Here is a 25115-nt window from a genome sequence, read left to right as displayed (position 1 = left end):
AAATTGAAAGTTAAGTGCAATTTTCAGGTTTTTGTGGGCCTACAGTTCATGAGTTGTATACATGCAAAAATATTACCGAAAATCTGAAGAAAAAATTATTTTTTTCTTCTCCTAATTAAAAAAATGACCCTTAAAAAATTGCCTAAAATGGGGGAAATTTCTGGGAAAAAAATCCAAGATTCTGAAAACATAATATAATGATAAAATATAAGTTATAAAATATTGGACTCAACTACGTCTCGTCCAATATTTTAAAATTCATAGCTCAACCAATAAATTTGCAGTATTGTGTTCAAACCATCCAATTTTATATAATTATGTTTTGATAAATCCAAGAGTGTGAAAATCCAAGTGTGTGGAAATATTAGATCCAAAACATATTAATGATAAAATTGAATGCTTTACGGTCAATATTTATTGGTCTCACTAAAAGTAAAAATATTGGACTTGACTACGTCTCCAAACTTGTAGCTTGAACTAATTAATTTCACATACCGTAAATCCCCGTCTACAAGCATATATAGTGTTTTTAATGAAAGCTAAATTAATTCGAAGCAAGCGTAAATATACAAATACAATAGATTGGTCTTAAAATAATACTTGTTTGCATATGCTTGGATCCGTAACTTATTTGTTCAAACTCCATAATGGTGCCTGGATTAATGTAGTTTTCATCAGAAGCACTCTATATGCTTGTAGACGGGGTTTTACGGTATATCAGCATAACAAATTTGATTGCAAACACACTACAGACCGCAAAAAATTAAGGTACCAGTTATGTGTACCCCAGTACTCTTTAGCTCTGATTTAAGACCTCATCTGAAAAACAGTGACCTAAAACCCAAGGAAGGAATTAAATCAGAAGTTGCATTTTGATGTCCTAATCAAAGGTAGGCACATTTGAGAACACTTTGTGTCCTAATCAATAGAGTATACAACATTCCAATGGCGCAAACTGCAACTTATCATCTTATCATTGTGTCTTAAATAAAGGTCTTAATTCCGAGCTAAAAGATGCAGCTATTGGCTGCACGGTTGCCAAACCCGCAATTTGGTTGCCCAATTGGGCGACTTTTGAAGATTTTCCTCACGACTTTTGACAATTTCCTGTCCCATAGAAACCAATGGTTAAGAAAAAAATTGGGCGACTTGTCACTATTTGCTCCTGCGACTTCCGATAGTTTCCTGCCCCATAGAAACCAATGGTAAAGAGAAAAATTGGGCGACTTTTGGATTATTTGACCCGCGATTCGGGGTGAAATGTTTTGGCAACCCTGATTGGCTGCTGGTTCTAATTATGATATATCTGTCTTTGTTTATGATATACATGAGTGAAAATAACTGGTACCTTAATTCTTTTGTTGTCTATATAATGCTGGGGAATGGTGAAACAATATACATAATTTTCCCCACCTTGAGTGACATGCAAATATGACACCTTCAGACTTATCCAATTACTCCATGAATCATCTACAAACAAAAGAGTTTCACTTCTGAAAACAATTCTGCACGTAATGAGATGTAGTAGTAAAAAGCTTATTTGTGACACGATCTGGTCCAAGGGGGCCAAAGGAGGCATTTTTGAAAATTGAATTACTATAATTATTACATTACACATACAAATTACTATAGGCTATCATTGACTGAAAACAACAAAGCTCTAGCATACTTGATTCTAAAGTACCGTAAGGAAGTTTTTTGATGTCTATTTTCTTATGTATTTTATTGTTTTTTACTTTTTATTTTTGCCATTATCTCACTTTCAAATTTGCCGCCTTTGGCCCCCATGCACCAGATGGTGTCACATTTGCAAAAAAAAACATTCAAAAACATGTTGACCTGATCAGCAATCATCTGAAGTTTTCTAAGTTGTCCATAATTGTTTTTTCTTACATAAATAAAATAGACTCTATACTCTGTTATAATCACACATTCAAATTGCACTTGTCTCAGCAGCAGCTTCTACACTTGAGGTAGAGGCAGATGCAGCCATACGTGACCTGGAGTGGTGTCGCTTCCTAGCTTTAGCTTGTCTTCTGAGGGCGCTATTCAGTGCGCTTGCTCCCCAGAGCCAGAGCCATTCTGGAATCATGCTGGAGACCCAAAACTGTGAATAAAAAAGATGTTCAGGAAAATTTCATCATCAGTACTTCTGTCTGGTAAAATAAAAGATGATTGCAAAGATTTCACTCAGGAAACACTGGTTACAACTTGCGTAGTAATAATAGGCATGTCCACTAAAAATTGAAGTACTTTTAAATTGATTCAGACCTAACTTATTGGCTGGGAATTGATGAAAGAAACATTTTGGCGTTTAAATAATCTTAATCGGACATTTCATTTCAGAGATATGGCCTTTTGAGTGTCACGGTTTTATATAGGGCTGCTAGAACATGTTAAAAAGTTAAAGTCCAAAAAGGAATACTAACTGAAAGTGCAATTTTAAGGTACTTTTTCTTAATGTATTTATTAACTAGGGTTATCTGGAACATTATATTTGCTTATAACAACATGAAAATAAGATTATCCTGAAAATTAAATCGATTTTGTTGACATACAACAAAAAATGTAAGACCTCAAAACCCATAGTTTGTTTGGTGAAACCGCAAGCATGATCATAGATGGCCGCCATGGAAAATATGTCCATAGAGGAGATGAACAATAAGTGCATTATTTCAAATGAATAGCGGTAGTCTTAAACATTGTTCAATCTTTTAAGGTCAGCACATTTTATCTTCAAAAATTATTATATTTCATCATGGCATAAGTTTGGTAACATTAATCACTACCAATTTTGAGAAATTTGCTCCAACTCAAAGGTTATCTTTACTACATTGAGCAATACACTGTGTGTGCATGGAAGCCATGATGGATAGCATATGAAATGGACATGGTAGTGAGAAGTGTATGATTTGCGATGGGCCGCGGTAGGCTTAAACATTCTTAAATTTCTTAACATCCTGTACATTTTGTCTTCAAAAATAGTTACATTTTATGACTATGTAAGTTTGCTTGTCTGATTCACTCCAAATTCGGAGATAATTGCGTTTGAACACCTGATGCACGGAATGGTGTCACTTCAACTTGTTGTAGTTCCCATCTCATTAAATTTTTCATTAAACAAAGTTGATCTCTTCATGAAGGGAGGTCCTCTCTATTTGCTGACCAATCAGGAAAAAGTTTGGTTAATGTTTTCTGGTGGAATCAGGAATTTCTTGAAACACCCTGATATAGGCCTACATTTGGATCAAAACAAGTATGTACGCCATTTAACAGGCCTGGGATTTCTTGTATCGATCAGTTTCTCCATAGACAATACGTGTGTGAGTGCACGCACACAGTAAATGAAAAATCGTTCTAGTGGAAACTGTATTGACAGTGGGCATCCCTAGTAATAACATCTTGCATAGTAGTATAATTATAAAAAATTTTAAACAATAATAACTGCATACCATCTATTTTGAGGTTATTGTGGGAAAATGGAGGGTTTTGTTATGGGCCGAGGAAAAATACCGAGGCCCAAAACAAAACCCGACAATTTAACACATTGAACTCAAAATAGATGGTGCAAAGGTTTTATTGTCATTCATTACCGTTGTATCTAATATTTGAAGAAATCAAAATAGCATTTTGTTATTTTATGCCATAAAACACTGTTAAATATAAACAATTTTAATTATTGTTATAACCTACCCTACAAAAAAAATCGACCAGGCAAACTTGACATTAGCACCGACAACAAGAGCTATCAATCACAGAAGCGCGACGGCAACATGTGGGCATGTGCGTTCCTATAACGCTTAGCGTATACACGCATCATGATGCATGCACACACAGAAGTCATTATAACGTATCTCGGATAAGTGCGCAGTCAGGCAATGAATTTCTTTTGATTGGATTACAGGCTTCACATTATATTCATGAGGTTATGAATGTCTGTCGAATACCTGAAGAGGCTGATATGTTTCTTATGGCAAGTTATGTCATAAAATAGCATTGAATCGTGCAACATCAGGATCATGACATAATGTTTTGAAAACAGCGTGCTCACAGGTCTTACATTTGATTCACAGAAATACAGAAAGAGAATCTACATTCCCAATACTACATAGACTACCCACAACTACTCTTTATATTGCCACCATCAGCTATGGGGAAATATTTCGGGTAGTCGGGTCCTTACTAACAGCATGCAGGATCAAACAAAAACATTATTTTATCATAATATATGGTGTGATCAAGCAAAATCAGTCTGAAGTCAGGCATATTCAATTTTCAGTTTTTACATGATTGTATAAAACATTTTATGGAAAGCTACAATTTACAGAAAACCCCATTGAAATTGATCATTTAGTTCCAAAGATATGAACAGTTGAAGTGTTCCAAAACAAGAGACCATTGTCTTTGTTTGGCTACATCTGTAAATCAATATATCACACTTGCGACTGATTTTGCTTGATCATATCACATTCACATATACGAGGGGGTATCCAAAAGTTTTTGACATCGCCCAGAAGGAAAAGAGCTATATTGATGAAATTTTTCCAGTGTAATCACTGGTCCTTATGTACATTATGGTCCAAAAATGGTCTCATAAGTATGTTTACTTTCTTTACAGGTGGCGCTAGATGGGAAGTAGGCGCATAACCTGTTCATGATAAGATCCCCCACTTTCTTGAGTTTTTTCACTGTGGCCACATCATCCGTAAGTGATGGATGTCCACTTCTTGGCTTATCTGTGAGGGTCATGTGGCCAGTTTGAAAATTCCTTTTTCAAAAAGCAACAGTGCCATATGATGGGCAATCATCACCGTAGATAGCTTTCATTTCATCATAGATTTTCTGAGCATTGTAGGCCTAACCCTTCAAATGCAGGAACTTAAATCATGATGCATGCCTCAATTTTCACCATCTTGTAGGTTATGCGCCTACTGCCCATCTAGCGCCACCTGTAAAGAAAGTAAACATACTAATGAGACCATTTTGGACCATAATGTACATAAGGACCAGTGATTACACTGACAAAATTTCATCAATATAGCTCTTTTCCTTCTGGGTGATGTCAAAAACTTTTGGATACCCCCTCGTAATGATAATATGGGCTCCTTCTATGCAAATGGTGCTTTGTCCAGTGGATAGTTCCATAAATAATCTGTATTTCGGAGGTTTAATTTACAAACAACTGATAATCCTAATGTAGAAATGCTTGTCATTACAATGTATACAAATGCACACAGTCACATACATTATGTATACATTTTAATTTCAAAATAGCTGGATTACCTAAAGTTACCAAACCAAGAAATAAACAAAAAATAACATAGTTACTTCCCAACTGTAGGGTGTGATGTGACCAACAGCCTATTAGACATTGGTGTAGAAATTTTGCAAGCTGTTGAGACAAACAAGAAGAAAAAGACAGAAAAAAGGCAAACAAACAAACAAGTCCTTACCTGTAGAGTATGTGGCCAATAGCCAGTTGTTCTATTAGACATTCCTAGTGTAGCTAAAGCATGCCTAGCATACACGCTTGCTGATGGGATCAAGAAGCTGGTCTTGGGTGTCTTATGCCCAAAGTCTGTCATCTTGGTAGCTACATAAGATGGAAGTAGACTCTGAACTACAATGCCTTTATCTTTGTATTCATACTCTATAGATCTTGAAAAGTAATCCATGTAGGTCTGTGGAAATACAATTTATTGTAGGGTAAAATGTTTAAAAGAGCTATGAAAAAATTTCTGTAACTTTGGTAATATTGATCAGAATTCGCTGGGGTAAAATATATTATGTAAAACTGGGCTAACATGTATCAGAAAAGGCAACACTGCGAGGGTATTTGCCATTTGGTTTGCACTGGCAGGTCAATGTTTGTCAATCAGGAGATCGATTGATTTGCCCAGTGCTTGGATTTCAAACATTGATGATTGACAATGACATCATTTAATTTTTTATAATAAGCGGTGCTGTTTACAATCTTCCTTATTTGCTTCATTGTAAGTGTTACATGGTCTTCGCTAGGATTTAACAAGTACCTATCAATTTCATCAAAATGCCCATCCAAAATGTAACCCTTAAAACATAAACCAGACTTCCGCACCTTCTGGGGTTCAGTCAGTTCAAATAGTTGTTGTTATAGCCTTGATTTATAAGTCTGGTCTTGTTTCAAGTTCATAGAACTTATTCAAACATTATATTTAAAATTTAACATTTGCCACAGGTGTTATTCTGCCTGTCCCTGGAGCAAACTGCCTGTCCAAAATGACAGGTGGGCGGGTGGGTAGCTAACACACTGCTTACCTTACTAGCAGTATACACAGCCAACTGTGGATTAGGATGTATTGCGGCACCGGCAGAAATATTGATAACAGCACCACACCTTCTATCAACCATCTGAGGTAGCACTATCTTTGTCATCTGAAAAAAATAATCAATCAATCAATCAATTAGGGAGCAGTGTGGCACACTGAACGTCTTTGCCTTTGGTGTAAGAGGTCCCATGATAATAAGCCCGATTGTTGGCTACACTTGAATGTCCTGTAAAAATTGCCCGGACCTGCTATCTACGTCGACCCCCTTCGTTCACCAGGTCACCTGTGCCTGGCCGAAGTTTCGTCAGCGTCAGCTCCTAGATTTCAGCTGTTAATGCCTAGATATGCTCCACATAAAAAAATCAATCAATTAATTAATCAACAATCAATCAACCAACCAACCACAATCAATCAATAAAATAAATCAACCAATCAATTAAGTAATCAATCAAGTGATAGATCAATTGATCCATTAATTAATCAATCAATTGACTGATTAATCCAAAATAAAATTACATGCTGACTGGATTCAAATGATCTAGTACTAATTAATAGTCGGGTGATTTTAAAGTGACTATATTGGAGTATAGCTGTTTCTGATTTTCTGACAGTCACAAAATAAAATCTGACTGATTACACTTTAATAAATTATAGTCTATATATCTACCTCAAGTCACCGGCACTAGCTTTGAAGTTCAGCGTTTGCTGTGTTGGCTTAGCCTGGTTTCTTGCGTGTACATATATGCGACATGTTGATCGCGCATGTAACAGAATGTACACAAACCAAGTAACGCTAAAGCTAACACGGAACATGCTGAACTTCAAAGCTAGTGTCGGTGAATCGAAGTAGATATCTATACTATAGAAGGAGCTTGGGTCAGTGCTTCTTTTTTGTGGCTAAGTTTGGTCGAGATCAGCGCAAGTGTCTGGCACTAGTAGCATTTTAAAAGAGGGTTTGATGAAAGAAATGGAAGCAGAAGCAGCAGAATCAGAAGATCTGCCTGCTCAACAAATATATATCAGTGTGGCATTTCATATCGCCTGATATAACTACCGTAAAATGGGGTAACTTCGGTCAGCGGGGTAACTTTGGTCGGTCAAATATATTTTTTTAAATGGTCATATTTTCATACAGCAGCATTGTTTTTAGTCATATTTGGTGTCAATTTGTTAAGAAATATGTTTGGAAGAAATAATAGTCGCTCATGTGTAATTTCCTTGAAATTTACTGAAAAAGCGGGATTTTTTACATTTTTTCAGAAAAATAAAATCGATATTTGTGAGCAAGGATGTGTGTTTGATTAATTTTGCAAGATGTCAAATGTCACAAAAACAACAACTTGCCCATATTCAGCATAGATCAATTTTTTAAATTTTTTTTCCTTCATGGATTATGTCGTACTGTGACCAAAGTTGCCCCAAAGGCGGGGTAACTTTGGTCAGGTCATTTTTAACCCCTAGGGCACCGTTACAAAATTATTTTACTTAAGAAGCGGTTTTATGGACACCGGTCCACAGTCAACACCAAGAAGCTTGACACCCCTGTTGGTGATCACTTTAACCTCCCCAACCACTCTATCTCCGACATGATCCTTCAGGGATTGAGTCTTTAGGTAACCGTCCTGACACCATCCGTGCCAGCAGGGAGAAATTCTGGATGAAGCGCCTACGTACCATCCAACCACATGGTCTCAACATCCAAGAGGGAAACGATTAACTTGGTTTTCATTATCATAATATTCCAACCAACCCCCCCAAATTTTTTTTTTCTTCCTATTTTGTTATTTATATTTTCCATCCACTTTATTATTTTAGTTTTTATTTCCCTTTTACTTCCATCATCATGTATTATGTTTTTGTAGTTTTTGGGCGAAAATCGCGAAGCGATTTTCGACCCATATTGCGCTGGGTTTTGTACTACTTACTTCTTCACGGCGTTTCAGAATAAAAATGAAATATTCGTGCTGTCTATGTAATCAGGAAACTACAGAGGCGATAGTGTCCATTTAAATTTGTCATTACTACTTCATGTTGATATTCAAACAGTGCTATAAAGTTGTCTTACCAAGGAATATGTTTGTATTAAGCGAAATAATTGTTTTACAACTTCCATGAACTAGCATTACTTTTATGCAAATCAGAAAATTGCAACAGATATTTCTCATTTCTCTAAGACTGAGCGGTATTGCCAGATTATGCGTACAGTTGGGCTACATAATAATAGCCTCATTATAGTTTTATTGATACTGGCAAAATACTTGCTTGCATGTGCTTGTTGTTAACTATAGCGTATAGAATCTGATAATGATACTTTAACCCATGAACCACACAGTCAATTAATTTATGTCAACATGACCTTTTCACGAGGCTGTGTTTATAACTGAATCATTTATACAAACACAACCTTGAGTACTTAAGGGATCTAGAATGGGCGTTTCGATAGTATTTTTGGGGGACATGAGAGCACATATCAGACATATGGAATTGCATTCCTAATCTGAAGAATGTCTTTCTGATATCAAATAATTTTCATTTTTGAAATCACGATGTAATAGGCCTACAAATTTTATGACAAATTATTAAAATTTGATATTTTTCATATTTTTGATATATAACAGTCCTCGAAGTAAATGTTATAAATCTAATGACATATTCTTAAAGTGTATGTAGCTGGGAGGAAAAGCCGATCAATTGAAAATTTTTACCTATCATATTGAAAATATGGATTTTTTCCCAAAATGACCTAATTTTTTGTGTTTTGGGAAAGAGATCCATATCTTCAATACTGAAAGGTCAAAATTTTCAATTGATCGTCGACTTTTTTTTTTCCCACCTACATACACTTTAAGTAAAAATCATCATTTGCGAATTTCAAAAAATCAAAATTATTTTATATCAAAAGGACATTCTTCGTATTTAGAATGCAATTCAACATGGTGGTATACAGCTGTATACGTTGAAGTCAATGTTCAATAAATGCCATATGTTGCTAGCAGTAAAATAATTAAATAGGCCTACTACATGCAATGACAATAAATAAAAATTCCTTTAAAAAGGAATGGGGCCCAATGTGCATGTGAGTTCGGACGTGATATGGTGAATTCCATGGCATGGTGTTTAGATTTGATATTATAATGATCTACTCAGGGAAGAGTAGAAGATGATCAAATGCAAATGTGTTTGATTGGGGAAAGTGTATCACAGGACCGTTTTGGATGAAATATTAAATTTGAATTGGAATGAAGCTGTCGTGTCAATTTGCGATTATGTGGGGTGGGGAGTTCTGTTTTGGGGGCATATTGTAGTGATGATATTACTTCTACTTGCTTATACACTGAAAATCTAATAGAGATGAATTATGATGTCGTCATGCATAGATCTTAAGGTGGTATTTGCGGCATATTCTAGAAATTAATAAATGGCTGAGACAAAACCGTTTGTCTTTCAGAAGATTTTAAGGTATGTAATTTGAAAATAAATTATTTGAGTTTGATTTGTTATAGGTCTAATTAGTTTTAGGCCTAACTTTTTCATTAATAGTATACTCTTTATAATATAGATATTTTATTACTTTCAGAAGATTTTATTTTCATTTTGATTTTGAGTTAATAGTTGATCGCCACATCTCTAAGACGGAAAATAAAGTACTAGCCTAGTTTTAATAACCAGAGTGACATAAAAAGTAGAAATACAATGCATGGGGAGGTACATTATTGGCATTCAACATGTTCAAAATAAAAGAATTTTATGCAGAGGGTGAACTTGTTCAACTGATAAATAAATTTTGTAGATGTCAGCATGAAATTATTTTTAGGTATAAATACTTTCGTTAACGAATAACCGAAGCAACATGAAAAGTAGAAATATGGGGGAGACTCACTATTGGCATTCAACAGAATGAACTAATGGATGTTTTCATTCAAGTGCAAATTATGTTCTAAGTAGCTTAAACTTTAATAATTGACAAGAACCTATTCATTTTTTTAATCAAATTTGATTCCTTACTACACCTTTATCTTGACACTTCCTCATTTGTTCGCCCTGTTCCTTTTTAAAGGAATTTTTATTATTTTAACCACACATTTTCATTTTTCTATTCAGCCCATTGTCTTCATTCATTTCCTTATCCCTCTCATCTCCATTCATGACATACCACTTCCTGCCCCAATTGATAGTTCCCAGGAACCACTTATGTCTCCTATTGTCTTGCTAATTTCCTTTTCCTTTATGTCCATGTCACTATATATATGCATGTTTGTGTGTTGTCTTGTTACTTTGCCTTTGATAAAGATCCTGCTAGGATCGAAAGCTCAGGCCCCTAAACTTTGAAATTTTACAAAATTATTTAAAAATTTTTTCAACTTCAAGGTGTAGAAGGGAACCCTAATGTCACAAAAAAGAGTTAATTAGAAATATAATTGGTTTTGTTTGGAAGCAGTGGTTTAAAAACTCTTGAAAAGTGCCCAAAGTTACCCCATTTTACGGTACATCAAAATGGACAGGTGTAAGGGTGACTCAAAATACCTTTTGGTATTGCCAAAGAAATTACAAAGAAGTAGACCCCCATGATGTTATAAATGATGAAAATGGTAACACTCTTAACGAAAGTGAAGACATCAAGAGGGGGGAGTGGGGTTCCCCTGAGGGGGGAGGGGGCACTTACATTACGTGATGGACACCATGCTCAGGTATGGACTCTCAAACGCACCCTAAGCGAGTATTATCAGGGTCAGAAGTGCGTTTCACTGGGCGAGAATCAATCTTGATTCTTGCAGAATTAATTTGCGAGAATCATTTGATTCTTGCAAATGTGTGTAAATCTGTGTAAACTACAAAAGTTTGCGAGAGTCAACTTTGATTCACGCAAATCTGTTTACGAGAATCTTTGCGAGAATCTATTCACAGATTCTCGCCGAAATTCTAACCCTGATTATTCAGCGCGTGCCAAACATACCCTAAACAAGTATTTTGCCATTTTTTAACACTATAGAGTAATAATGCATGCTCAGGTTCTTGTTTAATATAAGTAGTTTGATGTTACTTAATGTTTTACCCTACGATGTGTTCTGATAGAAGCCAAACATAGCCTATTTCACCCTTTTTTATTTTGCCATTAAACTTTGGTACCCTAAGCAAGTATTTTATACCCTTTTCCTGATTTTTGGCGTTTTTTGACACCCTAAACAGGTACAGCGCTGGATTTGCCCAATGCTGAAAAACAACCCTTTTACTTGTTTTTGTACCCAGTATGGTGTCCACCTTGAAATACAAGTGCCCCCGAGGTTCCCCTCCAGTTTCTGATTTTGTTTTAGAAATCACTAAAATTGTTGTGTAATCAGCAGAGAGAATATTGGAACATCCTTCATGTATTTATTATCGTTTATATATATATACAAATTCAATGCATTTTGAAATCATTAATAGATTATGACATGAGTACAAATTTATTCAAAACACATAGGCCTACAATATTTGTGTTTTTTTAAAATTTTTTAAAATCAACCATGAATGATCCTAGCATAATAGGTCTAGGTCCAGGGGCACTCCAAAGCCGAAAAAAATAACTTAAAAAAAAATTTGGGGGCGGGACTTTATTCTAAGGTTGGACTATACTCGCGCCGGGTACTCGGCGTCAGTATGGTAATATAAATAAAAGGGATCCAAGAATTTACCATTAGGGTACACCACAGTTTATATTCTAAAATTTTAGCTTTAAAATTATTATCATTTACAATTTTACTAAATGTTCGTGTAATCTCATCATCAACTTATTGTTGTTTCTAAACATATGTTCCATGATTGGTCACATGATTAAGATTATTTCCAATAATAAATATATTAACCAAATGGCTTGTTAGACCAACATTCTCATATTACTTTTTCTGCCATAAAAACTAAATTGCTACAATTATACACTTTGAAAGTGCATACTTATGACTCGATTCTTGTTGTCAATTTTTTTAAACCTACAGCCAGAATTCCATGACAGTACACACCTGGTTCACAAATGACAAGTTAACGAATACAAAATGGTAATTGGACTGCAAAAGCGGATAAAAACTCTGCAAAGTTGTACAAAATGCACACAGGTGCCTACAATTTCATACAAGGCGGTTCTCGAACCACGAGTCTCGCCTGCTTTCGCGATCGCCTGCTTTTACGATTACTTTTGGTAGAAGTAAATGAACCTGCAACAACCCATGGCGATTTGCCTGTTCAATTTGAGCTTGCTTGGACCAATATTGGAATTTGACCTTTGATCCCTAAATTTTGGTGGGTCTCGGCTGGCCACACGACAGTTTTAGTAATTTGACCTCAGATGACCCATGAGTGACCTTGGATGACCCCTAAATTACCTTCCGAAACTTTGACTCTAAATGTTGACTGTACCCACCAAGTTTCATGCCCATATGACAGTTTTTAGTAATGTGACCTCAGATGACCCCTGTGTGACCTTGGATGACCCCGAAATTACCTTCCGAAACTTTGACTCTAAATGTTGACTGTACCCACCAAGTTTCATGCCCATACGACAGTTTTTAGTAATTTGACCTCAGATGACCCTTGGGTGACCTCGGATGAACCCGAAATAACCTTCCGAAAATTGTACTCGAAATGTTGACTGTACCCACCAAGTTTCATGCCCATACGACAGTTTTAGTAATTTGACCTCAGATGACCCCTGGTGACCTCAGATGACCCCGAAATAATCTTCCGAACATTTGACTCTAAATGTTGATTGTACCCACCAGTTTCATGCCCATCGACAGTTTTAGTAATTTGACCTTAGATGAACCCTGGGTGACCTCGGATGACCCTGAAATAATCTTGTGAACATTTGACTCGATGTAGCACCCCAAAAGAGACCATTTTTGACATAAAACCTGTTTTAGACATTTTTTTGAAAAAATGCTTCCTTCACCCTAAAAAGGTGGTTTTAATTATTCAGTTTCCTATACTTTTGTACATGAGAGACATACTTCAAAGTCTTTTTTTGGCGTAATAACTTGGCCTACACGACCGAAATTGATATATGTAATGCATAATATAAAAACAATATTTCATTAAATTTTTGACCCCCCTCTCAACTTTGAGTGTGTGGGAGGGGCCACATGGGGGGGGGGGGTACTAGTGTGCATCCTCTGGTCATACTACCCCCTACCACATGTTGACCGTACCCACCAAGTTTCGTGCCCATCGACAGTTTTTAGTCATTTGACCTCAGATGACCCCTGGATGACCTTGGGTGACCTTGACACACTAACCAATACAAACTTGTTCTGTCTGGGGTGAAAATGCACCCACCCACCAAGTTTGAAGAACGTATGCGACCCCTAGTCTCCGAGAAAATAGGTTTTTGCATTTTATGCATAAATTATGCAAATTAGGTACTTAATTACCATATTTTGCGCTGAAAATCGAATCGGGTTGAGATCCTCTGGTCATACCACCCCCTACCACGTTTCATCATCATAGGGCTTAGGGAACCTGTTTTAGACATTTTTTTGAAAAATGCTTCCTTCACCCTAAAAAGGTGGTTTTAATTATTCAGTTTCCTATAATTTTGTACATGAGTTACAATCTTCAGAGTCTTTTTTTGGTGTACTACCTTGGCCTACACGACCGAAATTGATATATGTAATGCGCAATATAAAAACAATATTTCATTAAATTTTTGACCCCCCTCTCAACTTTGAGTGTGTGGGAGGGGCCACATGGGGGGGGGGGGTACTAGTGTGCATCCTCTGGTCATACTACCCCCTACCACATTATGTTGACCGTACCCACCAAGTTTCGTGCCCATACGACAGTTTTTAGTCATTTGACCTCAGATGACCCCTGGATGACCTTGGGTGACCTTGACACACTAACCAATACAAACTTGTTCTGTCTGGGGTGAAAATGCACCCACCCACCAAGTTTGAAGAACGTGCGACCCCTAGTCTCCGAGAAAATAGGTTTTGCATTTTATGCATAAATTATGCAAATTAGGTACTTAATTACCATATTTTGCGCTGAAAATCGAATCGGGTTGAGATCCTCTGGTCATACTACCCCCTACTACGTTCCCGGGGGTGCCAGTTGAACCGTCAATGAAGTCATCACCGACCAAAATTTCGCGGTAAAAGGGTATCTTTTTAAGCATAGGCCATGTCCCGCGCGGGACGCGAAAAGGGTCTCAATTTTGGTGTTTTCTGGAAAAAAGGGTACCTTTTTTACAATAGATATGTCGGCGTTTTGGGTTCATGAAAAATCAAAGTCCAGCATTTGACGTCAGCCGCTGTTTTCGTTCCTGATTGTAAACAACTTCTTACTTCCGAGTCTGTAAGTGTAATATATTAGTCTTGTGCCCGGTCTTGTACCATGATTAAAACTCGCTGATGTTTGTGCATGCTGCCGAGCGGGCTGCGTAGAGACGGGCGTAGAGACTACGAATTTTGTACAAGGTACAGATACTGTGTAATCGGAATGGATTACGACATACGTTTGACTGCTGAACCAGATATGACAGGAACCATGCCTTTTGGAAATCGTGAAGTGACATTTGCCGGGGACATTTGCCATCGCTGTTTGTCACCCGCGCAAAACCGAAGTTAAACGGGGAAAAAAAGTGCTTTATATTTCAATTTAATATGGTTCATGTATTTATTGCCAAGAATAGGAAATAAAACTTTTCCACTACAAATAACCTGTTGGTGTATGATCTTCCCAGGATGTACTTGTACTAATTGGATACCAATGAAATGATTGCAGCTTGTTTGTTGTGTATGACCACAATTTTTATATTATAACAGAAATTGTATGTAAAGGGATTGGAAATACACTAGGTAAATATTGCTTTCTACCTTCGTCAGTGAAAAGGGTCATTGGGACATGTAAGGTCAGTGATATGGGTACCTTTGTTTGCACCATGGCTGTGGTCAGTGATTTGGGTATCCTTTTTTCATAGCAGGTCAGTGGTAAGGGTTACCTTTCAGCCCTTGGGCATGTTAGTGTTTTGGGTGAAAAATAAAAGTGTCTGGTCAGTGATGACAACATGCAATGGTATATGAGTGGCACCCCCGGGACTACGTTTCATCATCATAGGGCTTAGGGAACCTGTTTTAGACATTTTTTTGAAAAAATGCTTCCTTCACCCTAAAAAGGTGGTTTTAATTATTCAGTTTCCTATACTTTTGTACATGAGAGACATTCTTCAAAGTCTTTTTTTTGGCCTAATAACTTAGCCTACACGACCGAATTGATATAGGTAATGCGCAATATAAAAACAATATGTCATTAAATTTTTGACCCCCCTCAACTTTGAGTGTGTGTGGGAGGGGCCACAGGGGGGGTACTAGTGTGCATCCTCTGGTCATACTACCCCCTACCACATTATGTTGACCGTACCCACCAAGTTTCGTGCCCATACAACAGTTTTTAGTCATTTGACCTCAGATGACCCCTGGATGACCTTGGGTGACCTTGACGCACTAACCAATACAAACTTGTTCTGTCTGGGGTGAAGATGCACCCACCCACCAAGTTAGAAGAACGTGCGACCCCTAGTCTCCGAGAAAATAGGTTTTTGCATTTTATGCATAAATTATGCAAATTAGGTACTTAATTACCATATTTTGCGCTGAAAATCGAATCGGGTTGAGATCCTCTGGTCATACCACCCCCTACCACGTTTCATCATCATAGGGCTTAGGGAACCTGTTTTAGAAAAAAAAAAAAAAATGCTTCCTTCACCCTAAAAAAGGTGGTTTTAATTATTCAGTTTCCTATACTTTTGTACATGAGAGACATTCTTTACAGTCTTTTTTTGGCCTAATAACTTGGCCTACACGACCGAAATTGATATATGTAATGCGCCATATAAAAACAATATTTCATTAAATTTTTGACCCCCCCCCCCCAACTTTGAGTGTGTGGGAGGGGCCACATGGGGGGTACTAGTGTGCATCCTCTGGTCATACTACCCCCTACCACATTATGTTGACCGTACCCACCAAGTTTCGTGCCCATACAACAGTTTTTAGTCATTTGACCTCAGATGACCCCTGGATGACCTTGGGTGACCTTGACGCACTAACCAACACAAACTTGTTCTGTCTGGGGTGAAGATGCACCCACCCACCAAGTTTGAAGAACGTCGACCCCTAGTCTCTGAGAAAATAGGTTTTTGCATTTTATGCATAAATTATGCAAATTAGGTACTTAATTACCATATTTTGCGCTGAAAATCGAATCGGGTTGAGATCCTCTGGTCATACTACCCCTACCACGTTTCATCATCATAGGGCTTAGGGTTCTTACGAATCCCCAGATACAGCTCCACAAGGCGGATTTCTTCAGATTTCCAACCATATTTGTAGAATCGTTAGCATAAATTATGCAAATTAACAACTAAATGCGCATATTTTTCGCCGAAAAACTAATCAGGTGATCAGCAGATGTGTATCATAGCTGCCACCAGGTTTCGTTACCATGCGCCCGACGGATCTTGTCCACAAACTCCACTATCAATTTGCGCTGATTTTCGCATAAATTATGCAAATTAGCTATGTTAATTTGCATATTTTTCACCGAAAACATACGGTTACGGAGCAAACTTGGATACCCTTCCTCCCACCAAGTAGCGTCGCCGTAAGTCTTACGGTTCCCCAGATACAGCTCCGGACGGACACACATACATACATACATCCACACACACACACCCCCACACACGGACAGACAGAAATAGTGATTACTAAGTCCCATCCTGAACAAAGTTCAGGCGAGACAAAAATTACCCGTACAATCTCTATAAAAATGTAAATCAGAAAAGTTTTCCCTTTTTTTTTAGTAAGGGTAGGTTTTTAATGCAAATTCCTTTAATTGATCTGTAATTATTTTTACTTAGCTATATCCAGCTTGATGAAAGTACACATCTGGTTCACTAATGCCTAGTTTAAAATTAAAAAACGTGCCCACTGCCTGCAATTTCATAAAATTACAATCTCTGTAAAATGCTAATCAGAAAATAAAATTCATTTTAAATTTCAATCCATTTAATTGAATTGCAATTTTTGTACTTAGCTGCACCGCAACGAAAGTACACAGCTGGCTTTTTACAAATGTTAATAAGAATGCAAAAACGCATGTACAAACTCTATAAAGAGTCGACGCGTACAAAGCAGGGAATTCGACTGTGACCCAAGTCTTGTCCTCGGAATCGGTATAGGAAATTTGTACAGAGTACCGCTAGCCTGCTTTTGCTGGGATCACTTTAAGGTAATAGGTTACAAATGAGATTTTTGGGTTATAAAATACATAGGTTTAGAGTTCAAAATTCATGAGTGTAATAATGCAACCATATTTCAAAGACATGTGCTATGCTTTCTTGGTTAGAGGTGTCACTATATTTAAAAGATTCTCAACTTAACTTTTCGCCAGCCCATAGGGCTGGTATCTAATTCATAGATGGGATTTGTGTACACTAAAGATTAGCTAAGATTATAGCCTTCTTCTATCGGTATGAATTATTTTTTTTACTTCTTGTGGTGGAAATGTTTTTGATGTCTGCTAATTCGATTTATGAGGAAAAGAAAGTATGTTTTGCCATTTCAACGAACGAAAACGATTGAGTATTGCCCAAGTTATGTTTGAATTAATTATGACTTAAAAAAAGTTATCATAGGCTAGGCCTACATATAAACATAAACTTGTTCAGCAATCAGCATATAAAAAAAATGACATGGTCAACAAGGTAATTAGCGGGGTATATTATATCACCAACGAGGTCATATCTGTGGACTACTGAGCATAGCATGATGTTTGGTTGCATGTGAGTGCATAATTGATATGTTGATAACAGATCTAATCCTAATAATGTTGTAGAATCAAAATCTTCATTATATGGACCACATTGAAGTCAAAGTAATTATCTCCTATCCTGTATCGTTTTATGGATAAAAATGACTCAAAAATGTTACTGTTTCAGTGTGCATGTTCTCAACATTGATGGTTTGGTGGACTGCCATGTAACATGGATGTAAGCGTGATCCTAAAAATGCCTTTCACGGTGACCCAAACTATTTACAAGACCTCTTCTGCATTGAGGCTGGCCTTCCCTTTTAAAGGGAATTTTTATACAGTGTATTTGCACTGCTACATGTATCATGCAATGAAGCATTTAATGAGTCGATATAACAAAGTACATTTCAGTTCGGGGCACTCATAATTCACAGAGCGTCTCTGATATCAAATACTCTTGATCTTGAAGCGTCATGTCACATAACAGCATCATATTTCAGAGGCGTCTCATAAATCACATACTCCCTAGTTTCAAAACCCAGTGCATAAGCGATATTAGTAATAGTAATTAGTAATTTTGGTGAATGTGCGAGCGCAGTGGGAATAATTTTGTGAGTAGGCCTTATCAAGGTTGTAGCTACATTGTAGCCCAAGTTATGAGTGCCCGCTAATTTTACTATCCAATTCATGAATTAGAGCGCAGGCTCGGGAACTCTTGGGATGTTTTTACTTCACAACATTTGATTTTGGCCATTGCAATCTAAGTGTTTGCACATAGAATTTGCACAGATAGATATAATTTTTGCACAGGTAGATATTTGCTAAACATAGGAAAGCTTATTCTAATACACTCAGCTTTGTTCCGATGTGCTGCATCGAGTGCCCAGCTATCAACAAAGCTTGACGTATGTGATATCACAGACCCCCATATGTGAAATCACTGACCCGTCTTTGAATTCAGATCTTGTCCGTGAATTACAAGTGCCCCTGAACTGCACTTGTTGTACAACTTGATTTCTTCACTGAAAGCACAAAGCAGGCAACTTTATGTTCTGATGAAGAATTGTATAGTGCTGTGAAGGCTTTCTTGATATTCTATTATTTATTATTCATGGTTTATTCAAACACACTCGCAGCTAAAAGCTGAATTGCTGTGAAGCTCACATATAAAATAAACAATATATAACACACAATAAATATGATATTAAAGAGCAAATAATAACACACATTTGACCGAATGGGCCAAACTCCCTCTCCGCAACCAAATCCTAAGGTGGAAAAGTCCTCTTATAAAAGAGAGGACAAAAGACCCCAGGAAAAGTTTGCAAAGAGGGGGCCTAGTCCCGGACAAAAACACACCAATGAGCTGGCAATACAATCTAAAGCATAAATAAACACAAGAGCAATATTGCACATAAGTTAAAATTGTTCAAATGACATATACAATGGCATATAATTATTAAGCATTATTTAACAGGTTGACCATGTAAGGAATTGGGCTGTCACGGTATCTATTTGTGCGCCACCTAGGAAGAGTAAGTTTGTGTCCATTTCTAAGTTCACGGCCATGCATTTTCACCCTTTCTTCAGGGAGCCATTCACGAAAAGAATCGGATTCCATGAGTTTTTGAGCAAATTCAAGACAAATTTTTTCTCTTCTTTGTGTGAGTCTCTCAAGTGCGCAAGTTTGGGCGCCTCCTCATAAGATGACTGTCTGGTCAGACCTAAAATAATTCTACGCTCGTTTTTGGATGCGTTCAATTGCAAGAGATTGCTCCTTGTGATACCACCGTGCCATATTGGCACGACATACTCAACAGTGGCCTAACATATCCCTACGTAAACAGAAATCATGTCTCTAACGGGAAGGTTGAACCGTTTAAGCGTAGTGAGCATATATAACCTGCTAGATGCCCGTTTTATTACATCTCTGATGTATGTGTCCCATTTGAGATCAGAGCTGATCTGGATACCTAAGATTTTGACAACATTAACTTCAGCCAGTTGTTGGTTGGCTATAGTAAGAGGAGATGGGCTCTCTTGTTGTTGTGAAAAACAAACAGTCATTGACATACATTTTTTTGCATTAAGAGACATGTTGTTGTTGTCTGACCAAGTAACAAACCTGTGTAAGTCCTCCTGTATGACACTTTCTTTGCCTATTTGTGAATTTTCTACAATGGTGAGGTCATCAACATATTTCAGCGCCGTAACATGAGAGTCCTGTGCATTAACTGCGTCATTTACCAGACATAGAAATGATGCAGGACCCAGAAGTGTACCCTGTGGGACACCTCCGTTTAACTGCTTCCAGTCAGATGTGACATTTTTGTACCTCACACATTGAGATCTACAAGATAGAAAATCACAAATCCAAGGAATCAGTTCAGATCTCGCACCCATTTGGAGCATTTTTGAAATGACAACGTTATGGTCCACCCGATCATAAGCCTTACTGAAGTCAGTGATCACAATTCGGCTCAAATTCTTGGGCTTATCTGCATGTTTGTGAAGGTTATCAAGTAACTTTGCTAGATAATGTGTTGTGGAGCGACCTTTCCTGTTGCCAAACTGGTTACTGTCAAGAATTGGCTCAATGTCTTGCATGAGCCAGTCAGTTATGAATGATTCAGCGGTTTTCGCAAAATGATCCGTGAGCGAGACTGGCCGGAGTTTATCCCAGATTGGATGCGCAGTCTTGGGTATCGGGACTACTATAGCTTTCTTCCACTGGTGGGGCACAATACCGCACTTAAAAGAGGAGTTCAAGATGATGGCCAACGGAGAGCTCAACTCATGAGCGAATTCACGTATAATGGATGCCGGTATACCATCGGGACCGCTAGCTTTCTTTGCACCAATCTTACGCAACTTGTTAAACACATCCCATTCATTGATTGTAGGCAATAGAGGTGTGGGTCTGAAGGATGGAAGAGTCTCAAACTGTAAAGGAGTCAAATCCTTGCCTATCGACACAAAGTGGCTATTAATACTGTCAGCAACCATTTTAGGTTTTGACGCGTCAACACCAGGGGGAGGTTGAATCATTGGCTGATTCTTATTGTGTGTAGTCATGATTTTGATTTGACGATACCATGCAGAGGATTTGACTTCTTGAGTCTTTGGACTCGCCATGATAGAACTCTTGTTTTGCCTTAATTATTGCTCTCGTCACTTTAGTGCGGTAGAATCTCCACAGCGGGGGTTATTGGGGTTAAAAGCTGCTTGTCGCTTCCGAATGAGTTCTTTAACAGCGGGGTCATCAAGGCTTATCTTTGACGTGAAGTTTGATCACTTTGGTAGGAAAGTACTCATCTAATGCTTTCTGAAGAGTTTTGTAAAAAGCATTACACTTCTCAACTGTTCCTTCAGGCTCCGTAACCTCTGTCCACGAGTGATTAGAAACCCAACGTCCAAACTGGCGAATACCTGAGTCCTTGATGGGTCTAACACAGCGTCTAGATGTTGCGTTGGGACTAGATTTGGAACTTGCAAGGGGAGGCCAAACAACTCCTGAGTGATCACTCTTTCCAAGCGGTGAAATGGCGGCAGGTTTCCGATAGTGAATCGAAAAATTAGTCAGAATTTTATCAAGGGTATACGACCTCTGGTGGGTACCTCCACAATTTGTTTCAGATCATTGTTCTTGCAAAACGCACTTATGTCTAAGCGGTTAAGATCTCCTAAAATGCAGAAACCTGCATCAGGGTGTTTAATGCGTGTTTGATCTAGTCCTGCCTGAAGATGATCAAGCATTTGGGAAGCTTGCTTTTTATCCGGGAAATATGCACAACAGTATATCAATGTAGATACTTCGCGTGGAAGTCTTGTTGGTTTGACTTCAATCCAAAGTACTTCTAAACTGTCTGGATTGTCAATTGACATGACCGTGGCATTTAAATTTTCATTGATGTACATAGCGACTCCGCCCCCTCTGCGATTTGGACGCGCTCGAGAGAAAAGATTGTAGCCCTCAATTTCATAGTAATCAAGTGGTTTCTCGGGGGAAAACCAAGTCTCGGACAAAGCGGCAATTTCAAATCCGTGATCAAGAGTTATGGATCTGAATTCATCGAATTTGTTGTTAGCGACTGAGCGTTACATATGTAAACAGCTGGAAATTTGTACTTGTTTACCGTGGGGGTAGCATTCACACGTTGATGGTGTGCATTAAAGTCTTTCACAACAGGAACATATTTCAAGTTAGAAAAGTTTATACCGTGATTGTTATTATACTGAGCAGGCCTACTGAGTCTTGGCAAGGAATTAATAACACGGATCTTGCGTTGTTTCTTAGTTCCTGCACGACAACCTCTTCTAGTTTTGGTAGCACAAATATTGAGTTCATTGAGTCTGCACCACAGACGATTGTCAATTCTATTGGTAAACAAAGTAGTCGATGCACGACGAGCAATACCAGCTAATGCTGATGCTGAATACATCAATGGATTCATTGTCACAGTTCATTAAGCACGAATTATCTTCATGTTGTTTGTACAGGGCCTACTTCCTATTCCAGAAAATACAGAACTAATGTTTTTGAATAAAAAAAAATATTATCCTCTTTTGCAAAATGAAACATAACTAAATCCTAATCCTTCAGTTAGTCCTAACTAGCAATAAAAGTCAATTTTAATATTCAGCCAATTTTTGGAAATATGGGCCAAAAACATGTGTTTTTTGTATGCTGTGACAATCAAGCCCAAAATCTTGTACTAAGACTAATTTCAGTTTATTCATTCTAATTTTTGGGAAAAGATATGTTTCATTTTTATAACCAACCATTTAATTAAAGTAACACAAAAAAGTGAAAATTAGAGCAAAATTTTGGCATATACTCAAGATTTGAATGCTTAGACTTGTCTGTGATTTTTATGACTCAATTGTCAGAAAACATGCCAAAAAAACATGTTTTGGCTCTATTTTCAAGAAATCAGTAAAATAGTGAAATTTTTCTTTTATCTCCAGTTAGGACCAACTGAATGATTAGGATTGGGCTATGTTTCGAAGCCCCCCGAAGCCAGAGGGTTTCTACACATTTTACACTGCAGGAGACACCATTTCTGAGGGTAAAATTACATTCAAATGGATTACAAAATAAGGTTATTTTGAGAAAACAAGCCTACAATCTACGAAAAAAGTCCTTGGAACGCTTGGTACACTCTGTCGAAATTCGTGCAGAATTTCATATGATCATGGAAATGACGTATATTTTGCCTGGGAACAAGCATGACATCTACAACAATGATTAACCCTTCCCCTCTCCCCATCAATCAATGTTGGAACACATTGGGAAACCGCTGAAGACTTTGGTATTTCTCAACATTGCACGGGGGAGAGGGGGTGACAGTTTTCCGTTATTTAAGCGCATAAGCGTTTCAAGACTTTTTTCGTTGATTGTCTCTACCGAATGCAAAATATTTCATCTAAATTTCGTTTTTGGCTCATAACTCAAAAACGGAATGTCGTATGAGCTTCATATTGCACACGATTTGAGAGTGGATTAACTGCTTTGGAATCATAACAAAATTGTTGATAAAGAAATTGGTTTATTTAGGGAGTGGTCACTGAAACCATCCCCTATGCTAAACAACACACGTTTTGTAATTATGGCTCTAAACTGCTCTAAAATGTCATTTTTGTCCCATAACTTAAAAACAAAATGTTGTATGAGCTTCATATTGCACACGATTTGGGAATATATAATATCCCTTTGAATCATAATAAAATTGTTGACAAAGATGTTGGATTATTTAGGGAATGGTCACTGAAAACACCTCCTATGCTAAATTACACACATTTCGTAATTATGACTAAAATCTCGTTTTTGTCTCATAATTCAAAAACACTACAAATATAGTTTTTAAAAAATATTACAATGTTTTGCAGCATGTTTTCCAAAATGTTTTTGAATTTTATTAAAACGTTCTGTACCCTTTATAATATAACCCAACATGTAAATGTTTTCTGTAAAACCTGTGTTTGCTGAGTATAGGCTTATCCGAGCGAATCAGAAAGATTATGATGTGACAATTTGAAACAACTCATTTCTGGATATTATTTATAATAAAATACGCTTTTGCGGTGAGAAAAAAAAAAGAAGACAAAAAAGAGAACAACAATTGAATACACTTAAAGAAAAAATCGACCACCACGGGATTGAACCATTCGCATCAATCAATAGTCAAAAGATTACCAGTCGAAGGACTAAGCCGTTGCAGGCGCCACGCTGCCATTTCGCAATCGAAGTAACCAGTTTTGGTCTTTTATAGTAGTCAGGTATCGGGGAAAGTGTAAAGCTGTATAGTGCAAACGGCAAAGTGTATCAGTTTACCATAATGACAAAATGGTCCAAAATCGACCTTTTATGGTTTTTAGGCCGCATCTCATGAAGCGTGATGTTCGCTTACATTGGCTATACCAATTGAGAATGTTTGAATACAAAAGTAATGACACATTGATCGCATTTATGAAATTTGTTAGCAGTTTACCATTTTGAATTGAAATAGATATCTATACGTATATATTAATATCAATGCAGGGCAAACTGCTCAGTATGCACGTTGTTCAATGCAGCAGTTTACCATTACAGATTACCATTATGGGTTTACACTTTACACCATTTGACTATTCGTGTTTTAATTGCGTGAATCATTGCTAAATTATGAATTCATTATTTCTATACTTCTTTTTTCTTTCTTCGTATTAAAAAAGAAAGAAAAAAGAAAGAAAGAAAGAAAGAAAGAAAGAAAGAAAGAAAGAAAGAAAAGAAAGAAGGAAAGAAAGATCAATAATGAATCAATGACAGAATGAACGAAAGTCATTTTAAATAAAATACTTAGTTTCAATCAATGAAAGAATGAACGAAAGACATTTTAAATAAATAAAAACATGAGCGTGGAAAAAAAGTTGAAGTGGCGCTTATAGGTTCAAATTACAAGCGTCTTAATCACGAAGCTCCCGTGGCGAAGTGGTTAAGGCAGAGGTCTTATAAACCTGAGGGTCTCGGTTCGATTCCCAGGCGGT

The 25115-nt window shown here is 37.2% G+C and overlaps 1 protein-coding gene across 1 annotated transcript in view; it reads right to left on the bottom strand.

Annotated features, from left to right (window-relative positions):
• Window positions 1–241: 241 nt before the first annotated feature.
• The window catches only part of LOC140144419 (inactive hydroxysteroid dehydrogenase-like protein 1), a 66479-nt gene continuing 41605 nt past the window's right edge, over window positions 242–25115 (bottom strand). Inside the window, exons 5-7 of the mRNA XM_072166227.1 lie at window positions 6298–6414; window positions 5454–5681; window positions 242–2107 (exon numbers count right to left, since the gene is read on the bottom strand). Of these exons, the coding sequence (XP_072022328.1) occupies window positions 1934–2107; window positions 5454–5681; window positions 6298–6414 (519 nt within the window). The 3' untranslated portion in view covers window positions 242–1933. The remainder of the gene's footprint in view (window positions 2108–5453; window positions 5682–6297; window positions 6415–25115) is intronic.

Source organism: Amphiura filiformis, unplaced genomic scaffold, assembly GCF_039555335.1.
Source record: "Amphiura filiformis unplaced genomic scaffold, Afil_fr2py scaffold_54, whole genome shotgun sequence".
Classification (NCBI taxonomy): domain Eukaryota; kingdom Metazoa; phylum Echinodermata; class Ophiuroidea; order Amphilepidida; family Amphiuridae; genus Amphiura; species Amphiura filiformis.
The sequence above is the reverse complement of the archived record's forward strand: the minus strand, read 5'-3'. Positions and strand labels throughout refer to the sequence as shown.